Genomic DNA, 27,083 nt, shown 5'->3' with positions numbered 1-27,083 from the left:
AGTTGGGTGCTTTTCCTGAAAAAAATAAAGCTTCAACCTCTTTGTGATCTAACACCCGAGACTCTAAACTCCAAGCCATCAAAAAGTATTTTTCAAGCAATCAAAAAAAGAGAAGCTGCCAAAAGAAGGCTCTTGATTAAAAATCAACATGATTACTGAAAGCACAGGCTTGGGGCACCAGCCTGCTGAACCCTTTGAGAATGCTTCTTATGGGACAAACGCAGTCCAGAAAACACCAATTTAATTTCAACAAAATGAGATTGTCTGCAAGCATTTCACTACATTTAACATAGGGGAGCAGTTTCCAGAAATGAGGCTTAGGTTTCTGGATATAACAATTAGGAAGCTGTCTAGGGGGCAGGATCCAAAGTATAATTATTACTAAATGGAGTGTTTTTCTGGGAGTGGAAATAAACTGTTCAACATGGCTGCCCGAGCCCAAATGGTCAGAAAGGGTGAAACAGAAGTGTTGCTGCTGTTTTAATACCTACTGGACAAGTTTAAATGAGCAAGTCCAGCAAGCAAAGGTTGTTATGGAGTGAATTGTGTCCCCTCCCCCAAATTCCTATGTTGAAGCTAATTCCCAATGCACCTGTATTTGGAGATGGGACCTTTAAAGAGTTAATTAAAATTAATTGAGGTTTTAGACTTGGGGCCCCAATCCAATAGAGGCAGTGTCCTTATAAAAAGAGGAGGAGACATTGGGAATCCATATGCACAGAGGAAAGGACATGTGAGAATACAGAGAGAACACAGTCCTTGGCCAAGGAGAGAAGCCTCAGGAGAAACCAAGTCTACCAACACCTTCAACTTTAACTTCCAGCCTCCAGAACAGTGAGAAATAAATTTCTGTTGTTTAGGATGCCTTGCTATGCAGTGGTTTGTTATGGTCCCTACCACATTAACATAAAGGTGAATACATAAAGACAATTATGTTAGCACAAGTGTCCAGTGAGCACATATCAAACTCAGTTTAATATAGATAAGGTTCAAGTCATAGATCTCAGAATGAAGGGCACCACCAGGAAGCATCTGCCAAAAGCTAGTGTACTATCGTTTTGGCACACTAGTCATAGAAAAGGTATTTGCATCTCACGTGAGGAAAACAAAAACAGAAAACTAAGATACATGATGCAGATCTCAGCTACAACTATGGAGTGCCAAAGAAGGCTGTCAAATCACCTTATTGCTGGCTTCTAGAAAATGCTATCCTAATTGTAAGTGGGCTTGCTCTGGGCACTGACTGACCAAACAGGTTGGAAAATAGAAGTGGCTGGTCAGAGCCCCTAAGAACATGGTTATAGTAATGGAGTTGTTTGATTATAATGTAAGGGGCAGCAATTCTGACTCAAGGCCAGAAGCCAAAATAAACCCCAGGATAATTCCTTAGAGAGAGTGTGACCCTGATTTAGTATCAAGAGTGACCCAGGGGCTACACAGGCTGAAATCAGAGCTGCAGTTGTGCCTACAAGTTCCCCACAAAGTAAAGAATAGCTGATGGAACCTGATAAATCATCCTGGGTATATAAAATGTTGGCAAATGCTATGCCAGTTCTTCAAACCTTTAAAGGTTTTGTTTGTTTGTATTGGCTTTAGGTTTTGGTTTTTGTTGTTTGCTGTTTTGTCTCTAATAACTTCATCTTCCAAGATTCCTGGTGAGGAAGCAGAGCTTGGAGGAACACCACCCCAGGAGAAACACCACCATTTCCTCAGTCTTCTCCCCTTAGGGCCCACGGAGAAGTTAGAGGAGGACAGCTACTAGCCACATGACAACACCTTCATGAGTATCAGACAAAGGTGTCCCCGTAAAGATGCAGCCCTGCACCAGGTGCAAGGCTTGGCTCTCAGCTCCCACTTGGCCCCCAGGCCCAACAAGCTTGAACAGGATGCAATCTGCACAACTGTAGGAGAAACTAATGTAAAAACCTGAGCCTGTTCAGCCTTGTGAGCCATCGTGTGATGAGACAGTAAAACACCTGTGCTTTTATCACAGCACACGGACCTGAATGAAAGCAGCCATTCTAACTGGCCCTGCATCACAAACCTATTCTCAAGACAAAGCAACATAGCAATTTACCAAGTAAACATTACAGTAAAAGCCTGCACATTCTAAGAAATCTCTGAGAATAGCAAGGCCAAACAATAAAAGGCCTGAGAAAGCTCCAGCAAAATGAACCAGTAATGCAAAAGCTATGAGAGGAGAACTACAAAAGATAAATTTACCTCTCAAAGTGAAGCATGGAAGCTTTCTGGAGACCAAAGAATGTTGAAACTGAGTCAAGAAGATTTAAAAGCATGAGAGAGAAAGAGAGAGAACACTCAGAAAATCCTTATCAGCACTAATTAACTCCAGAGAAATGTTTAAAAAAAAAAAAAAAAGACCTATAGAATTTAGGTAAAACCAATAGAAGAGGCTGTTTAATGTAAATAAATTTTCATTAAATATTTTTAATGAAAAATAGTTATGATATTTATGACACCAAAGACTCCAGGTGAACTGTGACTGGAGATGGTGGAGGCAAATGTTTAAAAAATAATCCTTTAGAAACGTATCATCATAATGGAAAGAAGATCCTGCTCTATTCAATGCAGTGGGGCTCAGATCCCACCTGAACATAAGAGTTTGGAGAGAGGTGGGTAACCCACTGAGCTTTCCAGACCCTCATATGGTAGACTCACTTGGGCCCACTCTCGGCATTCTGAGGTATGAACCAATGGCTTGACGTTAAGTTGATTTCCTATGTGATGATGACCAATCAGAACACATCCAGCCCCACTCTCGGGATGTGTCTTCAAAATAGTGTTTGTGAAGTGAGGTGTTCAGGTCACAAGTGACGTGGGAAGTAGTCATTCTGGATATAGGACAGGAGTTACTATTTATGCTAAGACTAACACTAAAACATCCCCTGAATGCCTCCCTCAGAAAGTCAGCCTGAAAATCCCTCGGTTTTCATCTAGAACATCAACTTTATGTTAAGAGGCAGACTCTGGAAGGAGAAATGTATGGTCTGAGACTTTGTTCTGCTTCTAGTAGGTTGCAGCCTACTAGATCCCATCCTTTCATTGACTAATTCTCCAACAAAATGTTTGTTGGTTATAAACATGAATTTTTGTGGATAAAGTAGGAATTACGAATGGACTAACTTTGATACCTTATCATTTGACTTTATCATTGTCGTACAGAATCATTTTCTTCATGATCATCAGGACAATCTGATGCTATAGCACCATCCCAATAGCTACCTGTACCCCTCGGGCAAGGGGTGCTCCCACCAGTGTTGCCCGGTCACGCTATGGGAGGGTGGACCCAGGGAAAGGACCCTGCAAGTACTGAGTTGAGTAAAGGCTATTTAAGTGGAGAGTTCTGGGGTCCAGCTCCCATGGTACATGGGCACAGGTAAGCCATTTCCTTGGCCCTAGGGAGGAGGATCATTCATGAATGGAGAAGCCAGAAGATGGCTAATACAGGTAGCTCTGCAGCACAGAGAAGGGCAAAGGCCCTGGCTCCTTTTGCCCTTGTGTAAAGATGGTGCAGCACCTCCTTGAAGAAGCTTTTAAGGTTATTTTCTGTTTCAGGCAAACTGGAGCATGTGAGGTGAAAATTCAACAGAACAGGGACTGTGGAGAATCAACATTGGAGACAAGACAAATTTAACATCCATTCTTTAGCGTTGATTTAGAAGTGGGTGGGGACCACATTGAATGTATATTCTCCCAAATGGTGCTAAAGTCCATACAGGCAGGAGCAGAGATAGTCACTGAGGAAGTGCAACCCCCAGATTGGCACTAATCACTAATATAAAGAAAGACAGCTGGATCTGAGCAAGGTGAATGGAGTTGTTTTGCTGCAAGTTCCCATTTAAGTGGGAGTTTAATGGCCCAAAAGAAATATCTTTACAGTTATCAGTTATGGTTAACAGTCACCACATATTGAGGGCCTTTTAAATGACATTCTTTCACATCTCTGAAAGTTGTACATGTATTTAGTGTTGTTCAGAAATATCAAGTCACCTGCCTAATATCCTACAGCTAGGAAGCAGCAGGGTCAGGATTCGAATCCAGAAATAACTCTCACGACCATACTCCTTCCACCACCCCTGCTGGCCTCCACAACCTAGAGAATTAAAAGCCACCAGCCTCTCCAGTCTCAGACTGACAACAGAAGAGGCACAGTTGTGCTCATCCTGAAAAGTGGCATTATTTTATGTGCTGCTCCCCTCACTTCAAAGAATCCTTTCACCAAGACAACATAGCACTTCATCACATAGGCCTCCTGGGATTACGTTATGGTCTCATTTTTCCGTTTCTTGAAATACAAGCTTCTAGGTTCTAAAGACCAGGTTTCCCACTTTGTGATATCCTTCTTGGCAACTCATACATGGAAGGAGCTCAAGAAAGATTATTTTAATAAATGAATGATGTTCTAAAGAGAGAAGTAATGTAAGAACCAAACTGGGAGGAGATAATGGCAACAGTATGGTGAAAAACATAAAGGCAATTTCATTCAATTCTAAGATGGAAAATAACACTGACATTGACTGTTGGGGAATACATGGTCTAATCTCCTTTAACATCCCTAATGCTTAATCTGTCAGTCACCACACACAGATTTAGTACTTACTGCCAGGTATTCATTCTCAATTATTTGAAGCATAAACTCAGCAGCATTGGATAATATAGCTGTGGAAATGCTTTTGGCTTCTTTGGGAGAAAAAAATATATGTACTTTCATTATTTCTCAATGCCATTTTAGATTTCTCTCCTCCTTTATAACATAAAAGCAGCAACAAGGGTCCCATTCATAAATGCACACTAACTTGTCCTCTGAGGTTGCCTGATGGGACCAAACAAATGTTCTTTTGAAATGGGGCTTAGCGATGGCTGGCACATCACTAGTACTCTCCCTCTCCCCTTCTCCTCTATCATATACATCACTCTTTTGGTCCTGAGGTCAGTTCTTCTGCAGGGAACAGTGAGTCTCCTGACCTGTGCTTTGGGGACCCCTGAGCAAGCAGGGGGATAGATGGGGAGATGTAGTGGCCTGCTTACATCAGGATGGTCAAAGGGGGGCTGTGGACACCCAAGTATATGATGGGCCCTTTCTTCTAAAGCAGCCATTCTCCAGAGTTCACACGACAGAGCATTTGAAAGATATGGAATTCTTCACTCAGCTATAAATCATTAATATTGATAGAATACACAAAATAATTTCATAAGTGTCTTGGGAGCTAAATCTGATCTTACTTCTGCTCTAGGCACACACTGAAGAGTGCTAAATCTGGGTCAAGGTTCATTTTAGGAGACTGGGAAAACAAAGCTCTTGCCTGCCCCCAAAGATCCTGCAGTTCAGGAAGCAAATTATGGTGGGAAGAACAGCAGCGGTGGGAAGTTATAGAACTGCTCACATTCACTGAGTGCTCAGTGTGTGCTCCACATTTTCATATATCAATTTATCTGAGTCAGCATATATCAAGTCAACTAAGTATGAGGCAGAGTACTGTCTTTTATAAGAATTCAAGGCTATCAAGACTCAGATGAAGTGCTATGGAAAGTCAAGGACTTTTCCCATAGCATCTCTCACTCAATTTTCTTAAGACACTACCAGAAGCAATTGTTGCCTAGGGCAAGAAGAAGCTTATGGAAGTAAAATTTAAGATGAGAAAAATTCTTTCCAGATTTCTGTCAAATCTCCCTACACCACATAGAAAAAATCTGCAATTACCTGATTTTTGCATTATGATATACACACTGCAATAGGACACATAGCTCCTGGACACCCCAGCAATAATGCTGCAAATGCTCATCCTACCTCACCTCCATCACAGTCCCCCAGAGCACCTAGCTCCATGTCGCTCCCCTCTGCAAACAGACACCAGGCTTTCAGAGAGGTCAGATGAAGTACCCAGTTCTCATTTCCACTGCTTCCACTTTAGAATTTCAAGTAATTCTGACAGTTAAGAGAATTGCATTTTCCTCTTTAAGATAGAATGCATGGTGAAAATGTATATTGGATAAAAGTATTTCCAAGAATTCCTGTACTTAAAAAACAACTTCTACCTGAATTGACATGCTAAATACAACTTATTTCAATTTATTCATTAAATACTTACCACTCATATTTTCTTATTCTTTGTAGTGTTTGGTTCATTTTTTGGCATTCAAGCATAGACTTTCATGTACTTTTTTCATGTACTTTTCTTCAATAAAGTACACATGAGTCATTGTTTTCCCTTTGACTGTAATCATCTGGAGGGCAAGGTCACTATCGCTGATTCTGAACCACCCAGGTGCATAAGAATCACCCGCAGAGCCTATAAAATTTGTCAACCTAAACCAAATCCCCCAAAATTTTTATGTAGATTGATTTGGGGTGGTTTTTAAAGCTTCCCAGAACGATGTTCTAGTTCTCTCACATTCAACTGAACAGGGGAATCATGTGGGGGCTTTATCAGACAGCAATGCCTGCGTCCCCTGGCAGAGATTCTGATTTAATAAGTTGAGTGCCACTTTCATTTATCTGAGTGTGGCCAACACTGATCTGAGTGCCTCTTCCATTGATCTGAGTGTTGCCTGGATCTCAAAATTCTAAAGTGTTCCAAGTGACTCTAACATGAAGATTGAGAATATCCCTACATTTCTCTGACATATACCCTAGGACCTAGCCCAGCATTCATATAAAATGGATGTCATAAGTTTTTTCTAATATATAATAAAACAATTTCATTTAAAATATTCTAAACCCTAATTCTAATTTCACACAAATTAATCAGAACCAATAACGTCTAACTGTATGTTAAAAGTTACCATACTTGGATCCCTATAAGCTGCAGAGTGATTATTTCTAAAGTATTTACTTCCTTGAGAGGAATTAATTAATTAAGAAGAACTGAAGAACATTTGGATCTCCATCTTTAATATCAAGGAGCTAAAAATCACATAAATATATACCTAATAAATCAGTATATTGAAAATGCAATGCTCTAAGGTCACATAAAGATGACTTGTCTGAATTTTAAGACTGTATGCAGATTCTTCTCTGAAAAAAAGTAAATCTCAACTTCTAAGACTTGACAAGAAATCTCTGATTGCAAACACTTGACACTTTGCACCTCTCATTCCATGTTGCCTAAACCTTACCTCTACTTCCTGTTCCAATAACTTAGCATTCATCAGTTCCAACTGTAGGGTTTCCTGGGAAGAGAGACTGGGGTGGAGGTGGGGGCACACTGTATTCTCACATGACTCTCAGCAAGGCTTAAGGCTTTACTATGTGTGAATCCCCTCAGAAACTTGCACAATTAAAGTTCACAATAAGTACCTTAAATATCTTGAAACTAATCATATACATGTACAGATGTATACACATACACACACACCCCACAATATATAAGCACCACCCCTGCTCTTTTAAAGGCTCCCTTTGGAAACATCAATGATGTTCCTCTCTGCTCTCTGAGTGAAAAATATTGTCTTTCAGTTAACTCAAGGTCAAAATCGTGTGCATAGTTTTGGCCTTGTGTGTTACCCTTTCCATTGTAACCAGAAAATTCACCTGATTTGTTCTTCATATCCTTCATTGGTATCTCTGACATCAGGTCACTTTACTCAGGAGTGCTGAGTCAGTTCATTACTTTTGCTTTAATGCAGATTCCATTATTTTACCAAGTCAATGCTCCCAGAGGCTTTAGGATAGTTAAATTTTACTAATGAATTTACCAATATGTTTTGCACATGTAGAATGCTATGTACATGGGGGTTGTTAGTAATTATAAATGTGAGATTGCCACTCTGCTTCGAAGGAGATCTTGTCCTTTACATATCTTCCCATCAGAATCCAAGAACAATACAAAAGGCACTTTTACACTCCCTCTCTACAGAATTTTTTCCCTTTTCCTTCTGATTTTTTTCCTCCTTCTCCCTCCCCCCACCCCCACCTATTCTTTTAATTTAGTGACTCTACAGAAATATAGTAGAAATGTCTTTTTCTTTGTGGTCTTTTTTCTCCACCACCACATCCTGGCTTCCTAAATGGAGATATCATTTTTTTCTAGTCACAGAGAACTCTCTGAGAATCCTCTCCCTCTTTCTCTCTCTCTCATTTATCTCTCCTTCTCTCCATTCATTCTTCTATTTCTGCAGATATGATCTCTCAGTTTCTCTATTCATTTTGGTACCCGTGATTAAACCCTAGAGCACTTAGCCACTAAACCACTGAGCCACATCCCCAGCCCTTTTTTATATTTTATTTAGAGACAGGCTCTCACTGAGTTGCTTAGGGCCTCACTAGTTTGCTATCCTCCTGCCCCAGCCTCCCTCCCAAGCCTCTGGGATTACAGGCATGTGCCACTGCACCTGGTAGTTTCTCTACTCTTATGGCAGAAAATGGCCATAACAGAAAAACATACTGGGAATCTGGTATAACCAATGACAAAGCCCCAGATGGATGAGCTCCTTACAATAACCTGAATCCAATCCATAATTGTTTAAATAAAAAAAAAAAAAAGTTGCATTATATGAAAATGTTTTTTCCCATACCTACCACATGGCTATTCAGGTAGAGGATCAGAAAATGGAAAACTGCATTAAGTTCAGGAGATAATCCACAACAGATTTAATGTGAATTTTATTTGGTTCAGTCACATTTTTCCATTTGAATACACAAACAAGCTCTCATTTAATCAAGAATTTTAACTCTCCCAGTTGGGATGACTGTAAATCTCAACTTTCCAACTCCTTCAGGACAAATGGGAAACATAAATTAGAAAAACAAAGGTTACCAGACCAGAAAATGTAAGGCTTCTAAGGGTTTTAATTCAAGTATGAGCTATGAATGCATTCCATATTATGCAGAAAAACTTATGAAGCATTTTACTTTAATTAATGGAGCATTGAAACTATTGCTGAAATTTTTAAGCATGAAATTCAAGCACACCGCACAGAATTTCCTTGAAGTCAAATTAGCATATGGCCACAGGACCCAATTCTGAAATAGTCATGATAAATCACAGCCATTTAGAATGCACTGGATCTTAGTTTCATGTAAATAATACATTAGTACCTTCAAAGGTCAAGTGTCTGGAGCACATACAACTCAGGAAAAAAATTATACAATACTGTACAACACTAATATCTGAGATTGGTTATATGACATCACAACCCTTTAGCAATAGTTATACAATCTCTAAATTAAAATTGTTAGTTTTTCATCAGAAGTAGCTTTTATTAAGCAGAAATACAGTTCCACCATTCATCAACTCAAAAGGAATTCTCTTTAAGAACTGGCAAGTGATTTTTTGTTGGTGTGATACATCTCCATTACAAAGTCCCCCACATAATTCATCATCGTGGCTCAGCATCAATCCTCCCGCTCTAGATTTTATAATCAGAGCTTCCACTTGGGTTATACCAGAGATAAATGTGGCAACCTCCGCAACCAATCATACCCTTCTTGGGGGTCCAGTGACTTCAAAATGATCCCAATAAGCAACTGGGACCCAAGAAACTTTCATCCATTGAAGGAAAGGAAGGACTCTGAACCATGCATGGAAAGTGTGCTTCTCTTCACTGAGCTGGCTCTTCGACACTACCCTCTCACTGCCAGCCCCTCTTACTCTTGCCAGGTTCTACCTGGTGTCAGCCAGCACCTACCCTTAATTTCTGGCCCTTCCCACTCAAAGCATCTCTCTCAGTCTTGTTCAGAGTTCAACCATCTAGTTGCCGGTTGACTTAGATCTGACTCCTAAGTTCCTGAACCAGAACTTGACCAATAGATGAAGATCTCCCGCTGGCTCTCAGGAGGCACCTCTAATTTTACATATTTAAAACCTAAGCCATACTTATCTGATCCTTCCAAATAATTCTAGTCTTCCCCCTGTGCTCCCTTCATCAGTGAACAGCACCACCATCTACTTTAGTGCCTGAGCCAGAAACCTTAGGTCAGCCTTGCTACCCTCTTTCCTTACCAGTTCATCCAATTAGACACCAAAACCTTATTAAGTCTCATTGTCCTGAGGCCTAACAGTTCTTTCCATTCCACAACTACTTCCTTACACCAGGCTGATTTTTTCCACCCAACTTCAAAAACCTCCTAATAAGTTTCCCTAACTTGAATCCTGCCTACTTCCAATTTATCCTCCACAGTGCTACCAACCATAGCGATTTTCCAAAGATGTAAATCTGGTTATGTCACTCATCTGAACAAACCTTAAAACTGCCCTATATTGTTCTCAAAATAAACACAAATTTATGTAATAATGATCCTCACCAGAGGCAATGTTATTTCCCCAAGGGATATGGGCCATAACTGAAGACATTTTTACTTATCAAAACTGAAGGGGTAGGAGTTGTTACTGACATCTAAGACAGATCCCAGGGATACTGCTAAACATCCCACAATGAATAGGACAACCCCCACCTCAACTTCAGTAAAGAATTTTCCATCCTCAAATGCCAATGGTACTGAGAATGAGAAACCCAACAAGGCAGAGGAGGTCCTGCCTGATCTTTCTACCTTCTTATCATTCCCTCCCTTCTACATCTCCACCTTGAGTTGAACTCCATAAGCCAAATTAACCTTCTCAAAGACATTGTGTTCTCTTTCTCTCTGTCTCATCACATACTGCCCATGCAGCCTGGAATACTGCTCATACTGCTTTCTTTACCTAATTAAAATTCTCCCTTAAACTTTCAGCTCAGACATCACTTACCCTGGGAACCTGACCCTGCCCCATGATTTAGATGCCCCATCAGCCCAGTTAGCTCTCTGCCCTTCCCTTGTCATCATACTGTTTTATAATTGCCTGTTGACTTATCAGCGTCTCCCCAGATTACAAATAAGAATCCCTACCTATCTTGTACTCTATTTGGTTCTGTTTCCTGAACAAAGCTTTACACAGAACTGGCACTCACATATTTGTTCAATGAATGTATGATTTGAAATCAACTTCCTCAAAATACCAACATTTTCCATTTAGCACAACTGTTTCAGCAATGTTGAAAACTAGTATGCATCCCAGGCTCCACAAGAAAGTAAGCTGGAATAAATTCAGAAAGTGGCAAAGATGCCCTGTGACACTGAGGAAGCTGAAGGCTGGTAAAAATCATGCTGGTGAGTAAAACTGTGGTCAGTCAGGCACATTTTTGGAATTCAGTCATCTGGCTATGATGGCAATTAAGCACAACGAAATAGAACATGTTAGAAAAAATACAAATTTTGAATCAGTTACTGTCCCAACTTATTGCTCCAATAAAAATAAAACACAGGGAAATTTTCACTTCTTGAGAAAAATCAATCAAGTGAAACAGAAAGAATCAGTGGACATTACTTCCCATCCATGGACATGAATAAGAGACATAAAACGATGCCATATGAATTCCTATGACTCATTTTCTTATCATGTGCTACCCAGAGGAACAGAATTAGTATCACCGAGGAACTTGAGGAGCATGTAGATTCATGGCCCTAAAACCTTCTTAATCAGGAACTCCAGAGGCAGGACCCAGCTATTTGTTTTAACAATCTTTCCAGAGTATCCTGCTACTGGCTGAAGTGTGAGGACTTCAGACAACAAGTGCAAAGTTCCATGTTCATAAATAATAGCATTATATAAGACCAACTATGTGCCAAACCCCATTCTGAGTTGTTTATACATTAAGTCACACAAAAATAATGCTATGACACTCCTATTTCACTGATGAGGAAACACAGTGTTATTCTTCTCAACAAATTATAGAAACTCCTGGTTTCCCATGAAGATAAATTAGCCAGAATCTGACCTTCTGAGCAGTAGGACTCCTTGCAAAACCTTTCTCCTTCTTACCAACCTCAGTTACGGCTTCTCTGTCCCTCACCCCATATTCATTTCAGATTCCCTGACCCTTGAAATTTATAGTCACACCAAATACATGCCTGTTTCTTAATTCCTATAGAGAACTCATCCCATGACCTACTTTCTTTAGCCCAACATTTCTCAAATGCATCCCTGGGGAAAGCAGGGGGATCCTTAAGACCCTGCAAGGGGACCACAAGGTCAAAAGGTTTTTGTGATAACACAAAGGTTTATTTGCGTTTGTTGCTATGCTGAAAATCTGCATGAAGGATACAAAACAATGGTAGGTAGAAGTACCAGCACCTCAGCCTAAATTACTACAGCAGCTCCAAACTATACTAGTAGCCAGTGTGTTCCTCATGGTCATGTACTCTCAATAAAATAAGTACTGGTTTCAATTAAGATGTTCTTGATGCAGTAGTAAGAATTATTAATTTTATTAAACCTTGAGTACACATGCTTTTAATATTCTGGGTGATGAAATGGGAAAATGCATAAAGCACTTCTATTGCATACATAAATAAAAGTGTCACAAAGAAACACTCTCACATAATTGTTTGAGTCACAAGTTCAACCAGTTGCTTTTTATTGAACATAATTTTTACTGAAAGGAAAACTAATGAAGTAAAGTTACTTAGACTTGGGCCTTTTGGCAATGTTTACCTGGAAATGAATGAAGTAATACCATCACTTTAAGAAAAACAACTAACAGAATTTGATGCCAATGACAAATATCTAGTTTTCAAATGAAAATTAGGATTTTATAAAGCTTGTATCTGCCATCATGAGCTTGGCAACTTTTCAGTACTTAAATTCTTTTCCGATGAGATACTTGAATGGTGATATTAAGGGATGTGATATATAGAGAGAGAGATCATAGAATGAAATGTGTCAACATTTGAAAGATCTACATTAACTCAGTGAGCCAGTATTTTCAAATGACCATGCAAGATGCTACCAAATCATGCATGGGTGAAAAACCCAAAGTGCAGGCTAGACCAATGGATTTTAAAGTGACAGAAAATGAAAAGTTCATTGATTTGGTTTCAGATTCCACATTACAACTAACCTTTAACAAACTACCAAGTGGAGCCATGCTGTAGTAAAAAGCAGAATGTCCACAATAATCTGAAAAGGCAATTCAAATACTTCCTTTTTCCAACTACATTTCCATGTGAAGCTGAATTTTTTCCATCTATTTCCACCAACACAACATATTGCAACAGATTGAATGCAGAAGCAATATGAGAATCCAGCTGTCTTCCATACCGGAAGACATTAAATTTGCAAAAATGTTTTAAATGCTAACACTCTTGCTAATTTTTTTTATTTTGGAAAATATAATTATTTCTCATTAATATATATTATTTGTGATAACATAATGGGTTTATTATTATTACTATTAAATGAACTAATAAATATTTTCAAATCTTCCCATTTTTAATTTCTAATACTACAAATATCAACAGATATGACTCATATAAACAGAAGTTCATATAAAGTATTGAGATTTTCAATATTTTTTTCTTGATACTGGGGAACTTCACAACTGAGCCACATCCCTAGTCCTTTTTATTTTTTGAGACAGGGTCTCAATAAGTTGCATGGGATCTCACCAAGTTACTGAGACTGGCCTCGAACTTGTGATCCTCCTGCTTCAGCCTCTTGAGTCAATGGGATTATAGGCATGTGACACCATGCCAGGCTCAATATTTTATTTAAACTGTAAATATTTCCTAACACAAAGGGTTCAAGAACTACTGTTATTAACCTGTAGACCTTCTTCCTTGAATATACCTCCTTATGCTCTTACTCAGTAGCTCCAATTATTTCTCTTCCAAGTCTTCCCTGATTTCCACTCAAGGAATTTCTTTACTCTGTAATCCTTCATAGCACATGCAACATAATTCAGATCTTCACATATTTATAAGCCCAAGTTTGAATACTCATGACCTGTATTGTCCAGCTTGTTCATTTACTATTGTGGTCTTGGGAAAACTCTCTGCTCTAAGCATTAGAATATCCATTTACAAAACGAAGATAATTATAATGCCTACTTCTTTAGAGCTATAGGGAACAGGCTGTCTACTGATGCATGTGGCCCCCCTACCACCACCAAAATTCATATGCTGAATTCCAGCAAGACTGTATTAGGAGTATGGAAGCAATTAGGGTTAAATGAGGTCATCAGGTTGGAGCTCTGATGCAGGATTAAGGTGCATGTAAGAAGAGACACCATAGAACTCTCTCTTTTCACCGTATGAGGACACAGTGAGATATCTACAAGTCAGAAGTAAAGTTCTTGCCAGAAAATGAATCAGTCGGAACCTTGATCTTGGACTTCTGTAAAAAAACAAATTTCTACTTTTAAGCCACTCAGTCTATGGTATTTTATTATAGCAGTCCTTGCCACATATTTGGGTACCAAGAAATGGATGCTGCTTCTATAAGTACCTAAAAATATGGAAATAGTTTTGGAACTGGGTGGTGGGTAGAGGCTAGGTCCATACTAGAAAAAGTCCAGATTACTGTGAAGGAAGTGTTAGTAGGAATATAGACATTAAAGATGATTCTGGTGAGAGATCAAAAAGAAAAGAAGAGAGCTGGTGATAAAGTATCCATCTTGTCAAGAATACATAATAACCATGAACGCTGATGGAAATATGAACACTGAAGACCAAATATGGTGAGGTTTCAAACAGAAAAGGAACATATTATTGAAAACTGGAAGACAAGTAGTCTTCATTATAAAGAGGCAAAGAAGTTGTTTAAACTGTGTTATAGTTTCTTGTGAAAGGTAGAATTTTTAAACAAAATTGTATACTCAGCTGAGGAGATCTCTAAGCAAAATTTTCAAAGAGCAGTTTAGTCCTCCTGACTGCTGCTGACAAAGAGTGAGAGGAGAAAGATAAATGGAAAATGGAATTATTAAGTCAAAAGGAATCAAAAGTTAAAGATTTGAAATATTCTCAACCTGCTCATAGGGAACAGAACATCCAGGGTGTAGCTAGACTGTGTATAAAGAGGCTATGGGATACTGTGAGCAGAAACAATGACAATTTGAACTGAAAGGAATAGAGATGAGATGAAAGGAAGGCTGTCAGACTTTGGGATTGAAGAGAACAAGACCATAGAGCTGTCTGCTGTGAACTTGAACTATCCTTCAAGAAAGAGAAAGATTCAAAGATCATCAGAACTGTCTCCACCTCAGTTCCACAAGGTTGTCAGGTGTGGAATGTTATAATATATAGTGTTAGATAGATAGATAGATACATACATAGGGTTCCACAAATTCATATACTGATATTCTAGTCAAAGTATGACTATATGTACAGTATGGATGTAATTAAGTATAAATGAGGTCATAAATGTAGGTCCCTGATCTACTGGCATTAGCATCCATGTCAAAAAGAGACACCAGAGAGAGTTCATTCTCTCTTTTTTTCCACCACATGATGCAACAGGAAGGCAGTCATGAAGAGGTCCCTTACTAGAAACTATTGCCAGATCCCTGATTCTGGATTCTAAATCCCAGAACTGTAAGAAAATTAATGTATCTTGTTCAAGCCACCCAGTCCTTGGTATTTTGTTATGGCAGTCAAAGCAGACTGAAAATTAGTAAGGTAAGATGGATACAGCATTTTGCACAGTTCCTGGTACACAGTGAGCACAACAAATATTCTGCTATTATTATTATTCATTCAACAAATGTTTATTATCTACTATAGTTATAGGCTCCTGTCATCATGACGTACATAGTCTAGATCAATGGATGTTTAAACAAATGAATATTCAAGTAAGTATAAACTTATAATTGTATCAAACAAATCAAAGACACTAAGAGAAGATAAAAAATAAGGGAGACCTAAGGTGAGGAATGTATATGCTAATTAGCTTAATTTAGACATTGCACAGCATATATATCCTTCAAAATAATATATCATACATGATCAATATATATAATATTTAATTAAAACTAAGCAATTTTTTTCAAAGAAAAGGGAGACTAATTTACACTGGGTGTTACACATCAAGGAAGGCATCTTGGAGAAAGTGGCATTTATGCCGTCACAAAAAGATGAACAGACATCTTTGATGTCTAGACTCCCAGAGAAAAGAGGCACCTCTTGCCTCATGGACCCCTCACAGGGTGGAAGAATTGACTATTTCCATTATGAGACAGTTTTTTCTTCCTAATTTAAGTTACATTCAGAACCACAAAGGCTTGTTTTTAGTTTTTATATGACACTTTTAAACTTAATGTTTATTCTGGCTTTTGTAGAAATGTCTTATGCTCACTGTTCGTTGAGAATTACTAAGAGAAGTAGAATTACCTTCTGGGGAAATTGAAAAATGACCTTTACAGGCAAAAAAGGCTAAAGATAAAAGGATCAATAAACAAAAGTCCCCAGTTTTCCAATTCACCTGACTAATGTTACAATCAGAAAAAAATTAAATTCATAAGGTCAGACTCTTCAGAGAAGAAAAGACCAGTAGGTGAGAACAAGGACACATGGGAGTCTATGAAAGTGGATTCCAGTCTCACTGTTAAGTGATTTTTCCTGATCAAAGAGCAGAAGCAATGGAAAGCTTTGAAAAATGATCCACAGGACTGAGAGTACATAACTGCAACTATTCCAGTTAAAGCAGGGTATTTTAACCACCTGTCCTCAGTAACAAAACGTCTTCTCACCAAAACAGGCCCCAGCAACAAGGAGACAACAGAGAGATGAAAGCAGCCATGCATTCCTGCTGGCAGAGATGATGGAAGGGACCTCAGCAGCTCCATGTCAAGAAAATAAAATATTAAAGTGTCTCTCTTTACCTTTTTCTTCCACATTCCCACAGATGTCCTGTGAGAGCAGGATTCTTCAAAAATTCTTTTTCCAAGTCTAGTAGAGTGCAGGTTCTTGACAAATCATGATAGGTCAGCAGCCTTGTGGAAGGAACCTGCAATCAGGGTTCAGCAGAGCCTGGCAGCAATCTCAGTTCATGAGCATGGGGAAAATTTGCTGTTTCTAATATCCAGGGTTTTCCATCTCTCACACAAGGATAATGGCCTTTGAAGAAAATTATTTCATCTGTAAAGAAACTCTGACTTTTTAGAAAAAGTATTATTACAACAATCAAAAGCGGCACCAGTATTACATTGGCTTCTTCAATTACCTGACATTCAAAGCTGGAGTTCAATATACATAGATGAAGGAGACCGCTTCCATTCTAGAGATCTAGAAGACATTCTGAATGGTCTAAGAGTGTGGCCAATGCAACGTGTAACTCTTCTTTACTCTTAGGTCCTTTGTTGCTGTGTCCCTACAGGACCTCCTGCACTTACATCTCATGACCAGGTCTGCTCTTTACACTCAGGAAATGACAACACTTTGTCAGTAAAATAAGCCCTTATCTTTTACTATTCTCAGTTTTCCAACCTCCTCAGCATACACACTAAATTACAGGCAGCTCCACCCTTCCATCCTTCCTGGCGACCTCAGAAGAACAAATGCTACTCACCCAGTTTAACCTAATCTCCCTCCTGCACCTGCATCTCAGTCCCTCCGGCTCCACAGGGACCTCAGTCGCCTCTTCTTTTCTCCTTCAACTTCTTAGAGCCAAAGGCTTCATTTATGAGGACGAACAGGTTCCCATGCCCTGATTCCTGCCCCACTGCCAGCTAGGACTTCCTCCACACCCATCCCACGTTTTGTGCAGCCAGCCTTCTTCAAAGGACAGTCCACACCATGGTTCCACAGTTTTCCTTTCCTTTCCTCTCCTCCCCTTTCTTTAATTTGTAGTGGGGATTGAACCCTGGGGCACTTAACCATTGAGCCACATTCCTAGCCCATTTTATATTTTATTTTGAGACAGGGTCTCACTGAGTTCCTTAGGGCCTTGCTAAGTTGCTGAGGCTGGCTTTGAACTTGTGATCTTCCTGCCTCAACCTCCCAAGCTGCTTGGATTACAGGGTAAGCCACGATGCCTGGCTGACAGCATGGTTTTCAAACTTTAGGGTAACCATATCATCTAGGACCGCAGTCAAATGCAGGTTCTAATTCAGGAAGTCTGGGGCAGGCCAGAGATTCCAAACTCCTAACAAACTCCAGGAAGATAATGACACTGCTGCTTTTTGCAGACCTCACTTGGTTAAGTTTCTGTGCTCTAATTTTGCTTTCCTTATTTCTGCTACTGAAACTAATATCGCTTTTTAAATGGGCTTCTAGAAATGGGAATATAAATATTAAATAAATATTACTGATCTCATGTCCTTAAGAGCAACGATGAATAGCATTTCAGTTCTAGGGTTGGGACTAGATGGCTAGCCCACTTTATGTCACAGAGTAGATTACTGTGGGTCAACAAAATACTCCAGAAATCCAGCAACTGGAGTGTTTCCAACAAACCATGTAACCATTCGGTTACAAATCTGGTCAGTAAGGGTAGGTTAAAGTCTCAAAGCCTTTGTGGACCACAGGCAAAAATCATTTCTGTACATTTGTGGAAAAGTCTGAAAATTCCTAGAAATTACCACACCAAATCATTTTATTTGTGCTTGCTTATGGATTTTACTTTTTAATGTTGTTTTATTTTACTTTGCTTGTCTTGTTTTATTTTTCAATACAATGTAAACCAAATCCTTCCAGCGTCTAGGCATCATATCACAATGCTTGCAAAGAAGGAAATATTAACCATTTCAAAAGCAGCAAGAAGACACTAGACTGAAAGGCTGGAGTCCCGTGCACTTTCTTTTTTTTTTTTTGCCGGGGGGAGGTGGGGTGGGCAGGTACGCAGGGATTGAACTCAGGGGCACTTGACCACTGAGCCACCACCCCAGCCCTATTTTGTATTTTATGTAGAGACAGGGTCTCACTGAGTTGCTTAGCACCTCACTGTTGCTGAGGCTGGCTATGAACTCGTGATCCTCCTGCCTCAGCCTCCCAAGTCACTGGGATTAGAAGCATGGGCCACCGTTCCGGGCCCCATGCACTTTTTTACAATTTTGCATTGCCATGCAAAAATCTTTCCTTCCCATCTCTCAGTCTGCCTCTCACCGACTCTAGCCTCCAATCTATTAGTGCGAATGTCAGGTAAAACAGACCCTGCGTCCAATCAGTTTATCATAGAACAATGAATGACCTTATTGGTGAAATGTCATGTGTGTCATATACTACATTGTTTTTGTTGCATTAATTACCAATTAGACAATGAATTGTTTTAAAAGGAGGTTTGTTAAACTCTACCCCATCTCACAAGGAAATGAGTACCCATCTGATGGACTTTCCTTAATGTGCCACTGAGCTCTCAGAAGTCACAATTCACTGGGTTTGAATGACTAGAAGAAACTCATATTCCCAGCCAGAGTTGGGGTCTCACAATGTCAGTCCCCACTTAATGGCCTTGAGGGGTCCTTCAAGATAAGGCATAAACACTGTAGCCTAGATGATAAGACCCTTCTGGAGCTGTAGGTGAACCTGGCCCACCTGTCTCTGTAGCAATGTGACCCTTTCACTGTGACACTTCTTGCACAGCTGACACTTCTTTCAAGAGTCTTCCCTCCTTCCCCTCCACAAGGGATCTGGGAGGGCAGGAGAGAGCAGAAGAAGAAAAACCTATTTGCAAAACAAGCTAGCATTCCCATTTAAGCTTAGGAAATTTCACTCTTGACTCTTCTTACTAGATTTACTCTTTGCAGGCTTCTGATCTCTTATTACTCATTCTGCTCACTGCCCTTCCAAGGGTATATTTGTCTCAGATTACAACATTCGACGAATCAGTGACTTGTGACTTAAGTGATCTCGAGTCCATTCATATTTCACTCCACTGTCTATTGTTGTGTTGGCTTCAGCTCAGGCCAAGTGAGGGACACCAAGAAGCCCAGAGTGACGGCACACACAAAAAAGCAGCAAGGTCCTCCTGCCCTGGGGTTTGAGGAGCTGTACACTTATCACAGAAGGGATGCTGGTACTCACAGGCAAGGATACAAATCATGTTACTGTAGAAAACAACTTAGGAATTTTCCTGCACAAATACAGACATAGCCACTGTATTCTCCCAGTAGCCCACACTCTCCTGCAGGTTCATACGGTGTGGCAGGATAGGATAACTGAAGGAAGCTCCCTTTCCCATTCTCCTTTGGAGGGATGGAGTAAGAGTCATATGCTCTTGCCACCATCCAGCTGTACAGGAGAGACTGGCTCCATGCCTGCTGCCCACCAGCAGCTAGTCTCTGGTAAGAATCCTAGCCAGGCCCACATGCTTAAAAGACAAGGAGACTGTGGATCAGTTTCCCATAACAGATCTCACAAATCTAATCCCACATACACTAATTCCCTCCTCCTTCCACGTGCACCCAAATTATTGTTTTAACCCTAATCTACAAATGCATAACTTTGTTTCTGAACCTAAGTCTATCTATTCACAGGTTGTCCAATATTCCTTTCTTTGAAAACAAATCAGATCCCAAGCTCTACATTCCTTAAGAGTAGTCTTAGAGACATTTTATGAGGCAGGCAGGGACTAAAGTTAGGTCTCTATATCAAAAGCTCAGAGGCTGGGGAGGCCTGGAGGCTCATGGCAACTCTGGAATGAACACAGTGATCACAAATTAGCTGCACAGACATTGCCAGGGTGGCTAACCACCATTGTCTGAGATGAGAAGTGCTATGGCTTAGACATGAGGTGTCCCCCAAAAGCTCATGTGTGAGATGATGCAAGAAAGTTTTGAGGGGAAATGAGAGCATTTCACCTAATCAGTGTGTTAATCCACTGATAGGAATTAACTTGGCAGTAACTATAGTAGGATATGGCTGGAGGAGGTAGTTCACTGAGCGTTTGCTTTGGTATTTATATTTTGTCCCTGGTGAATACAGTTCTTTCTCTGCTTCCTGATGACCATGTCCTGAACTGCATTCCTCTACCACACACCTCTGCCATGACATTGTACCTCATCTTGGGCCCAGAGCAATGAAGCCAGCCATCTGTGGACTGAGGCTCTGAAACCTCAAGCACCAAATAAATTTTAACTCCTCTAAAATTATTCTTGTCAGGTCTTTTGGTCCCAGTAAAGAAAACAGGAAGTATGTGTGTATGTGTGCATGGGTGTGTAGGATGTGTAGGTGTGTGTAGGGTGGGGAAACTGAGGACTGAAGAGAGTCAATGCCTAAGTCCAATGGCCTAAGCAGTGGGACTGCATGTTGACATCCTATGACGTCACATGGCTAGGCCATAAATCTCCCCCTGGCTCCCAGCAGCAGTACAAAATACAACACAATGCTTTAGTGTAAGTAAACACTTCATTGCCTGTTGCCTTAAACATGGCTGCCTTATTGAGTGTTTTACGCAATGCCCAAAAATAGTTTTAGTCACCAGTAGCATCTACAGAAATGATGCTTGGATTCAGTAATCAACTTACCTAGAGGTTATAAATTTATTGAACCTATCCAGTTAACTGGAATGCACATACATACTGAGAGTAAAATATGCATATACACTGTAGTCTACCCTTTACTTTATTCCCAGGCCACACAATGAAATATCAAGTAAGTAATTATAGAACTACAGGATGGAAAACAACCAGGGTATTTTGGTTAAAGAAGCTGTGACTCTGAAGCATGATACATTCATCTATTGTGTGTCATAATGAAGGCAGTAATTTATTTCAATGCCATTTAGAATGCACAGCTATTCTGCAGAAAAGCATCCAAAACATTAAGAAGAAGATCAGAAGGAAAACTGTAATTTCCTAGGAACGGGTGCCAGAATTAAAACTTTAACAATGGCAAAGAGGTTGAAATGGCACATTTTGAGTTTTAAAAAACTCAGGCTTGAGGAAGTGAGAGGGGTGGGGGAAAAGGGACAGAGAAGCAGTTTCCTTGGAAACTAAATGTGATATTATTGCAGCAATAAGCCTCAGGAATCATTGTTTAGGGGGTGAAAATACTGTTCATCTGCTTAAAGCTGGACAAGGGTAATTGAGAACCTAAATAATTGTGATCTCTAGGAGAATCCTCAGGGAACTCTAAAGACTGCTGCAGAGTGGAGGTGCCACGTACGAGCTCATAAATCTGCAGAGGAACACGAGAAAGGCCCCCCAAGAGGGTGCGGAAAGCAGACGACCGCTGTAATGAGTTACGTGTACAATTTCCAGGGCATGGATATAAATAGGCACCACAAGGCAGCTCACTCTCCCACCCTCCTTGGTCCCTTCCTCTGGCCTTGAGAATACACCTCAGTCCCAGGTAAGCATGCTTGCAGGGAGATCAACCTACATTTCTTAACCCAGCTCTACCACTTAGTAGCTAAGTTTGACACCCTACTAACCTCATGGGGTGTCACCCAGAAAAACAAATAAAACACCACTTCCTTCTCAGGTTTACTGTGAGAACTGAATAAAGGAGGAAAAGCCCCAGAACACTGCCTGGCACAGAGGAGATGGCTCACACGAGTTAATATCTTTCTCTTCTGAGTATTCACTGGATGTATTTTGACCTGTGTGCTTCTTTCCACTGCGGGCATCCTATGTAAACAAGAAGCAGATTTGTAATCTATGGCAGGAGTTCTAGATAAAGAACTCCTGGGTGTGCTATCTGGTCAAGTCAGAGTTGGGGTTCATGGGTTGTCACTGCCATTCAGATACCTAGGAAGCAATGATGCTAATGATAGAAAGGCTGGGGACAACAGCAGATCATATGTGTGGGCCAGAAGCAAGATTGAATCAGGAACACTGAAGGAGAACCAGGCATAAAAGGATTTCTACATAAGGGCAGGGACTGTGTCCAGTCTGGTCCATTTCTGTGTTCCTACTTCTAGGACGATGCCTGGAACACAGATGTGCTCCACAGAATACTTGTGGAAATATATCAGAGTGTTCTAGGAGCTACTGGCAGTCATCTAGGGAGGGATCAGGATCCTGCCAGGAGTTGGGTTCAGAGTGAACACACAAACAAAAACCACAGGTAAAGCCAAACTGCTGCCCCTCAGAACAGGAATTCATGGCATGCCCATACATACATTTTGCAAAGATTTATTGAGCATCTACTACATTACTGAAATTGGTTAAAGTGCTTCAGAACAAAACAAAGTCTTCATCATCTAGAGCTTACATTCTGGGGACAGTCATCTACATTACATTAAATGGTAATGTGTCTGTCTCCCCATTCACCTGCGAGTTTCTCCAGGCAGAGCCTATGTCTTGGTCAGCTGGCATCTTCAGTGCTGGTCACAGTGCCTGTAGGCCCACAGGAAGAATATAATAAAGATTTTTGAACTAAACTCAAAAGGTCAGGAAGCACATTGACTGGAGACAGGAAGTACTGTGGGCCTTGACTTAGGTCTCAGAGCTAATACTAAGCAGCTTGGTGACCTTGGGCAAGTTACTTTTCCACTTTGACCCTCAGTTTCCTTATCTGTAAAGTGTAAATGGTGGCATTGAGTTCAAGAGGGGGTTAAAAGAGGGGCTGCCTTTAACATAATTAGTATAGAGAAGGGCACTAGGTGGTCAGTAAATGGTACTTGATACTCTCATGATCACTATCACTATTATTCCTCATCAGACAAGAGCACAGATGACTGCTCAGTAGGACAGTGTGAGCAGAAAATTAGAGCAAATCCTCACCTGTAAAACTTTTAACTCAAAAGAAGACAGTTTAATACATAAGAATTTCCCCCACTGATTTCCATGTCTAAAGGAAGACACACACACATCCAGGGTGGCAGAATCTATTTTGTGTGACAGTCACAACAACCACTCTGGAGTGAGTCCTGATTTCAAGCCCAGTTCTGAACTGTATCAGCTCCCATTATTCATCCTCATTATTGGTGTGTGCTCCTGGTGACCATTCTAAAATGGTCAATGCTCAACTCTACACTTGTGTTTTTTTAGGTGTGGACAAATTCTGAAGAGCTAGAACCCCCTGGGAAGTCTGCACTTTCTTGACTCGATCTGGTAACTTGGATAAGCTGATGAGGCTACCACAAGGCAGAAATGATTCTCTCAGTGAAACATCCCCATTGAGATGATTTTGGTTCACATGAGGTGTGATCAATAATTATAGTGGCTGCAAATAAACTGAAAGGGAGAAAATTATAGACGAATATATAAGTAGTTATTAAAGTGGGTTACATTAATGGGCTCAGGGTAGAGAGAGAAGTGGCAAGGAGACACAAGAGAGACTAACACAAAAATCAGTAGGTCTAGTTTTACCTGAATGCATAAGTAGAACCATATATTTACATATATGTGTATATACTGCAATGAACTGAGGTTTCAACAAGATAGATAAAACGTGTAACATATAGTTGTTACGTACCTCCATCCACTCAAACACACACTTATGTATTTAATAATTCACATATATTTCAATAATTCATATGTGTGAGATACATACAATCACAATCACACATATAGTCATCCCTCAGTATCCACGGGGGCATGGCTTCAGGACCGCCCACAGACACCAGAACAATGGATGCTCAAATCCCTTCTATATAGTATTTGCATGTAACCTATGCATATCCTCCCATATACTTTAAATCACTATATTACTTGTAATACCTAACATAATATAAATGCTATGTAAATAGTAGTTATACTGTATTATTTATGGGAAAACTACAAGAAAAATTCTGTGCATGTTCAGTACAGGCACAATTTTTTGAATATTTTTGTTTCATGGTTGGTTGAATCCTTGGGTGTGGAGCTCACAGATATGGAGAGATGGAGAGCAGACTGTGTAGTCATTATCTGCCTCCACACACCCAACAGGAAAAAAGAAAGGCAGTTCTGAAATTAAGTGTGGAAATCAACAGTAGTAGAAAAGAGGATATTAAGGCTTCAAGTCTTATGGTTTGGGTCATTTTCCAAGTCAATAATAATGTAATAATATACCAATGAATAAATGAGCTGGAAAAATAAGCTTAATATATACTATATAGATCTTCTCCAGGTGAGACTACAAACAGTAGAACCAAACTGGTATACAGAAAAAGCTCCTTAATTCTCATTATAATACCATGAGATTTGCCTTAACTACTCCTTCATTGTCACTCTTTTCTATTCTCCATAATCACTGAAAAGACCCCCCAAACAGAACTGCATTATACAGGCAGCATCTGCAAACTCTGTAATAGGCCTAACATCTAGCCTTAGACACCAGTACCATAAATACATACTCCATTTCTCAAATGACAATTTTTCACATAGTAAAATAAGTGGTAAGTCAAAATTCAAATGACTGAAGTTGTTTTAGGTAATTCATAGGTTGTAAAAACTAATGAGAAGTGAAAAAAAATTATGAGGGTATTACACCACTCCCATTAAAATGAAAATCTATGTTACAACTTTATGTTCTTCAAATACCATATCAGACTGAAGCATCAACCAATGCATCAGTTGTTCTATTCCTTAAAAATATTAGTTTATTTTTTACAGCATGATAGCTTTATTTATTTATTTTTCAGAAATACCTGCCTAGTTATTCTTTTAAACCAGAATCAGCTCCAATTCACCTGACTATCAAATTTTATTTTTAATCAGCCATTCATTTGAGTAACTAAGATGAAAATAATTGCAAAAGACAAGAGTATACTTCCCCCCCCACACACACGATTTGCATGCATTCAGTCATGTGCACTCACACCACATACTATAAGCACAATAGGGTAATCTGAAAGCAGAAAAAAATCTCTAAAAAGAAAAAAAAATCTCTTATAAAGTCTTCATTATGAACAGTTTTATGAATAGCACTAAAGGATTTAGTACATGTATGAGAAACGATCATGCAGCAAGACTCAATCAGTCAGATATTAGTTTCATGCTGCAGAAGAGACCATGTCTAGACTTGTCTGCAAAAATGACCTTGTTGTTACTTTTTTATCCTCTCTTCAGAGTAGCTGGCCAGTGCAGTGGATATTCTGTATTTAAGTTCTGCTAGGACAAGTGATTGCTGATAATCAGATGCCATTTTATCTATTGAAAAACCCTGGGGCAATCTCTAAGGAACACCAATAATGTACATGATAAGCAGAGCTTGCTATAGTGAAAATGCTTATTTCATTTCAGCCTTCAAACTCAGGGAGCAGAGAAAACAAATAGGCAGAGTAAGTTTCATACTGGACTTTCAAATTATTATCAGTAGGGTGTGCTGATAGCAGGGTGATACTGGCCACATTGTAAGAAAGTTTCAGTGACCCTTAAAGGCATGAGAAATAAGAATTCTAATTCGAATTTCTGAGTGTTCGTGTCCTGTCATAGCATTAAAATAATCATGCAAATCTGCCTCCAGCTGGTCTCTGATTTGCATTCATTTTTTCTGTTCAAAATGATTTATACATACTTGTACTCAATTCTAAATTCTAATCTTAACATTCAGTCTTAGAAGAAGAGACATTTAAAATATTTGAGCTAAATTTACAATATTAATAGCTAGCAATTATTAGTATTATAACTGTGTGGCTGACACCAAATCTGGTTAATAAGCAAAGTACCTGCATGCATGTTCTTTACAGAACTGAGCCCTAACCCACATTTATTTTGCTAATGTAAAACACAGTCACTTAATGTGAATATTACCTTCTTAACACAAGAATGATAAAAGTACATAAAATATTGCATATTGATTAAATAAAAGAAGACAAAGAATGTCTTAACAAATCCTGTGTAATTGAAAGAACAGACTATTCTCCATTCTGTCGTTATTTAATTTTAATGACTTGCCTAAGAATAATGGAAAAATTTATACTTCAGCCCTTATGGAGTCAAAGACCACTCAAGCAGAAACCCAGGAACCATTAACAGGCAGCCCACACTCTTCTCAGATAAAGCAGAAGCAACTGAAACTTTCCAGAAAAGTCACACAGGATTAGAGCCAGTTCCTGGATTCCACTTCCAGGGAAGCTCTCATGCCCAAATAAATTCAGACTTAAATCAAAGCTCAGTCAGTACTAACAATAACAACAGTAATAATAGCTACAGTATTTTTAGTATAAACTTAATTTAACACTTAGTTGGGAAACAAGCATACATTCTATTCTGCAACGATTCTACAAAATACAGCTATCTTTATTTTATAAATGACAAAACATGAACTCTGAGAATGCCAAGTATCATGTAATTAATTGACAAAACTGAATTTAAAGCCCAGATTTACTAATAATACATTCAATTATAAATACTTTCTGAACACCTACTATGTGCTAGATATTTTTCCAGATATGGGCCCTGTCTTCACAGAGCTTGTATTAATGTTTTTGTTAGTACTTTGT

General features: G+C 39.5%; 1 protein-coding gene across 6 annotated transcripts in view; it reads right to left on the bottom strand.

Annotated features, from left to right (window-relative positions):
• The window catches only part of ST6GALNAC3 (ST6 N-acetylgalactosaminide alpha-2,6-sialyltransferase 3), a 576,783-nt gene that overhangs the window by 446,617 nt on the left and 103,083 nt on the right, over positions 1-27,083 (bottom strand). For 2 of the 6 annotated variants that reach the window (XM_079129198.1, XM_079129194.1), the window contains exon 1: positions 16,654-27,027. The exons of 2 other annotated variants lie outside the window; for them this stretch is intronic. Coding sequence is in view for 3 of the 4 variants with exons in the window: in XM_079129194.1 (XP_078985320.1) it covers positions 16,654-16,668 (15 nt within the window). In the remaining variant the exon portion in view is untranslated. Of the gene's footprint in view, positions 1-16,653; positions 27,028-27,083 lie in introns of those variants that run through there. 2 more of the 6 variants (XM_079129195.1, XM_079129196.1) reach the window with 2 other exon arrangements.

This window comes from Sciurus vulgaris, assembly GCF_902686455.1.
Source record: "Sciurus vulgaris genome assembly, chromosome: 1".
Taxonomy (NCBI): domain Eukaryota; kingdom Metazoa; phylum Chordata; class Mammalia; order Rodentia; family Sciuridae; genus Sciurus; species Sciurus vulgaris.
This window is presented reverse-complemented; position numbering and strand designations above follow the sequence as displayed.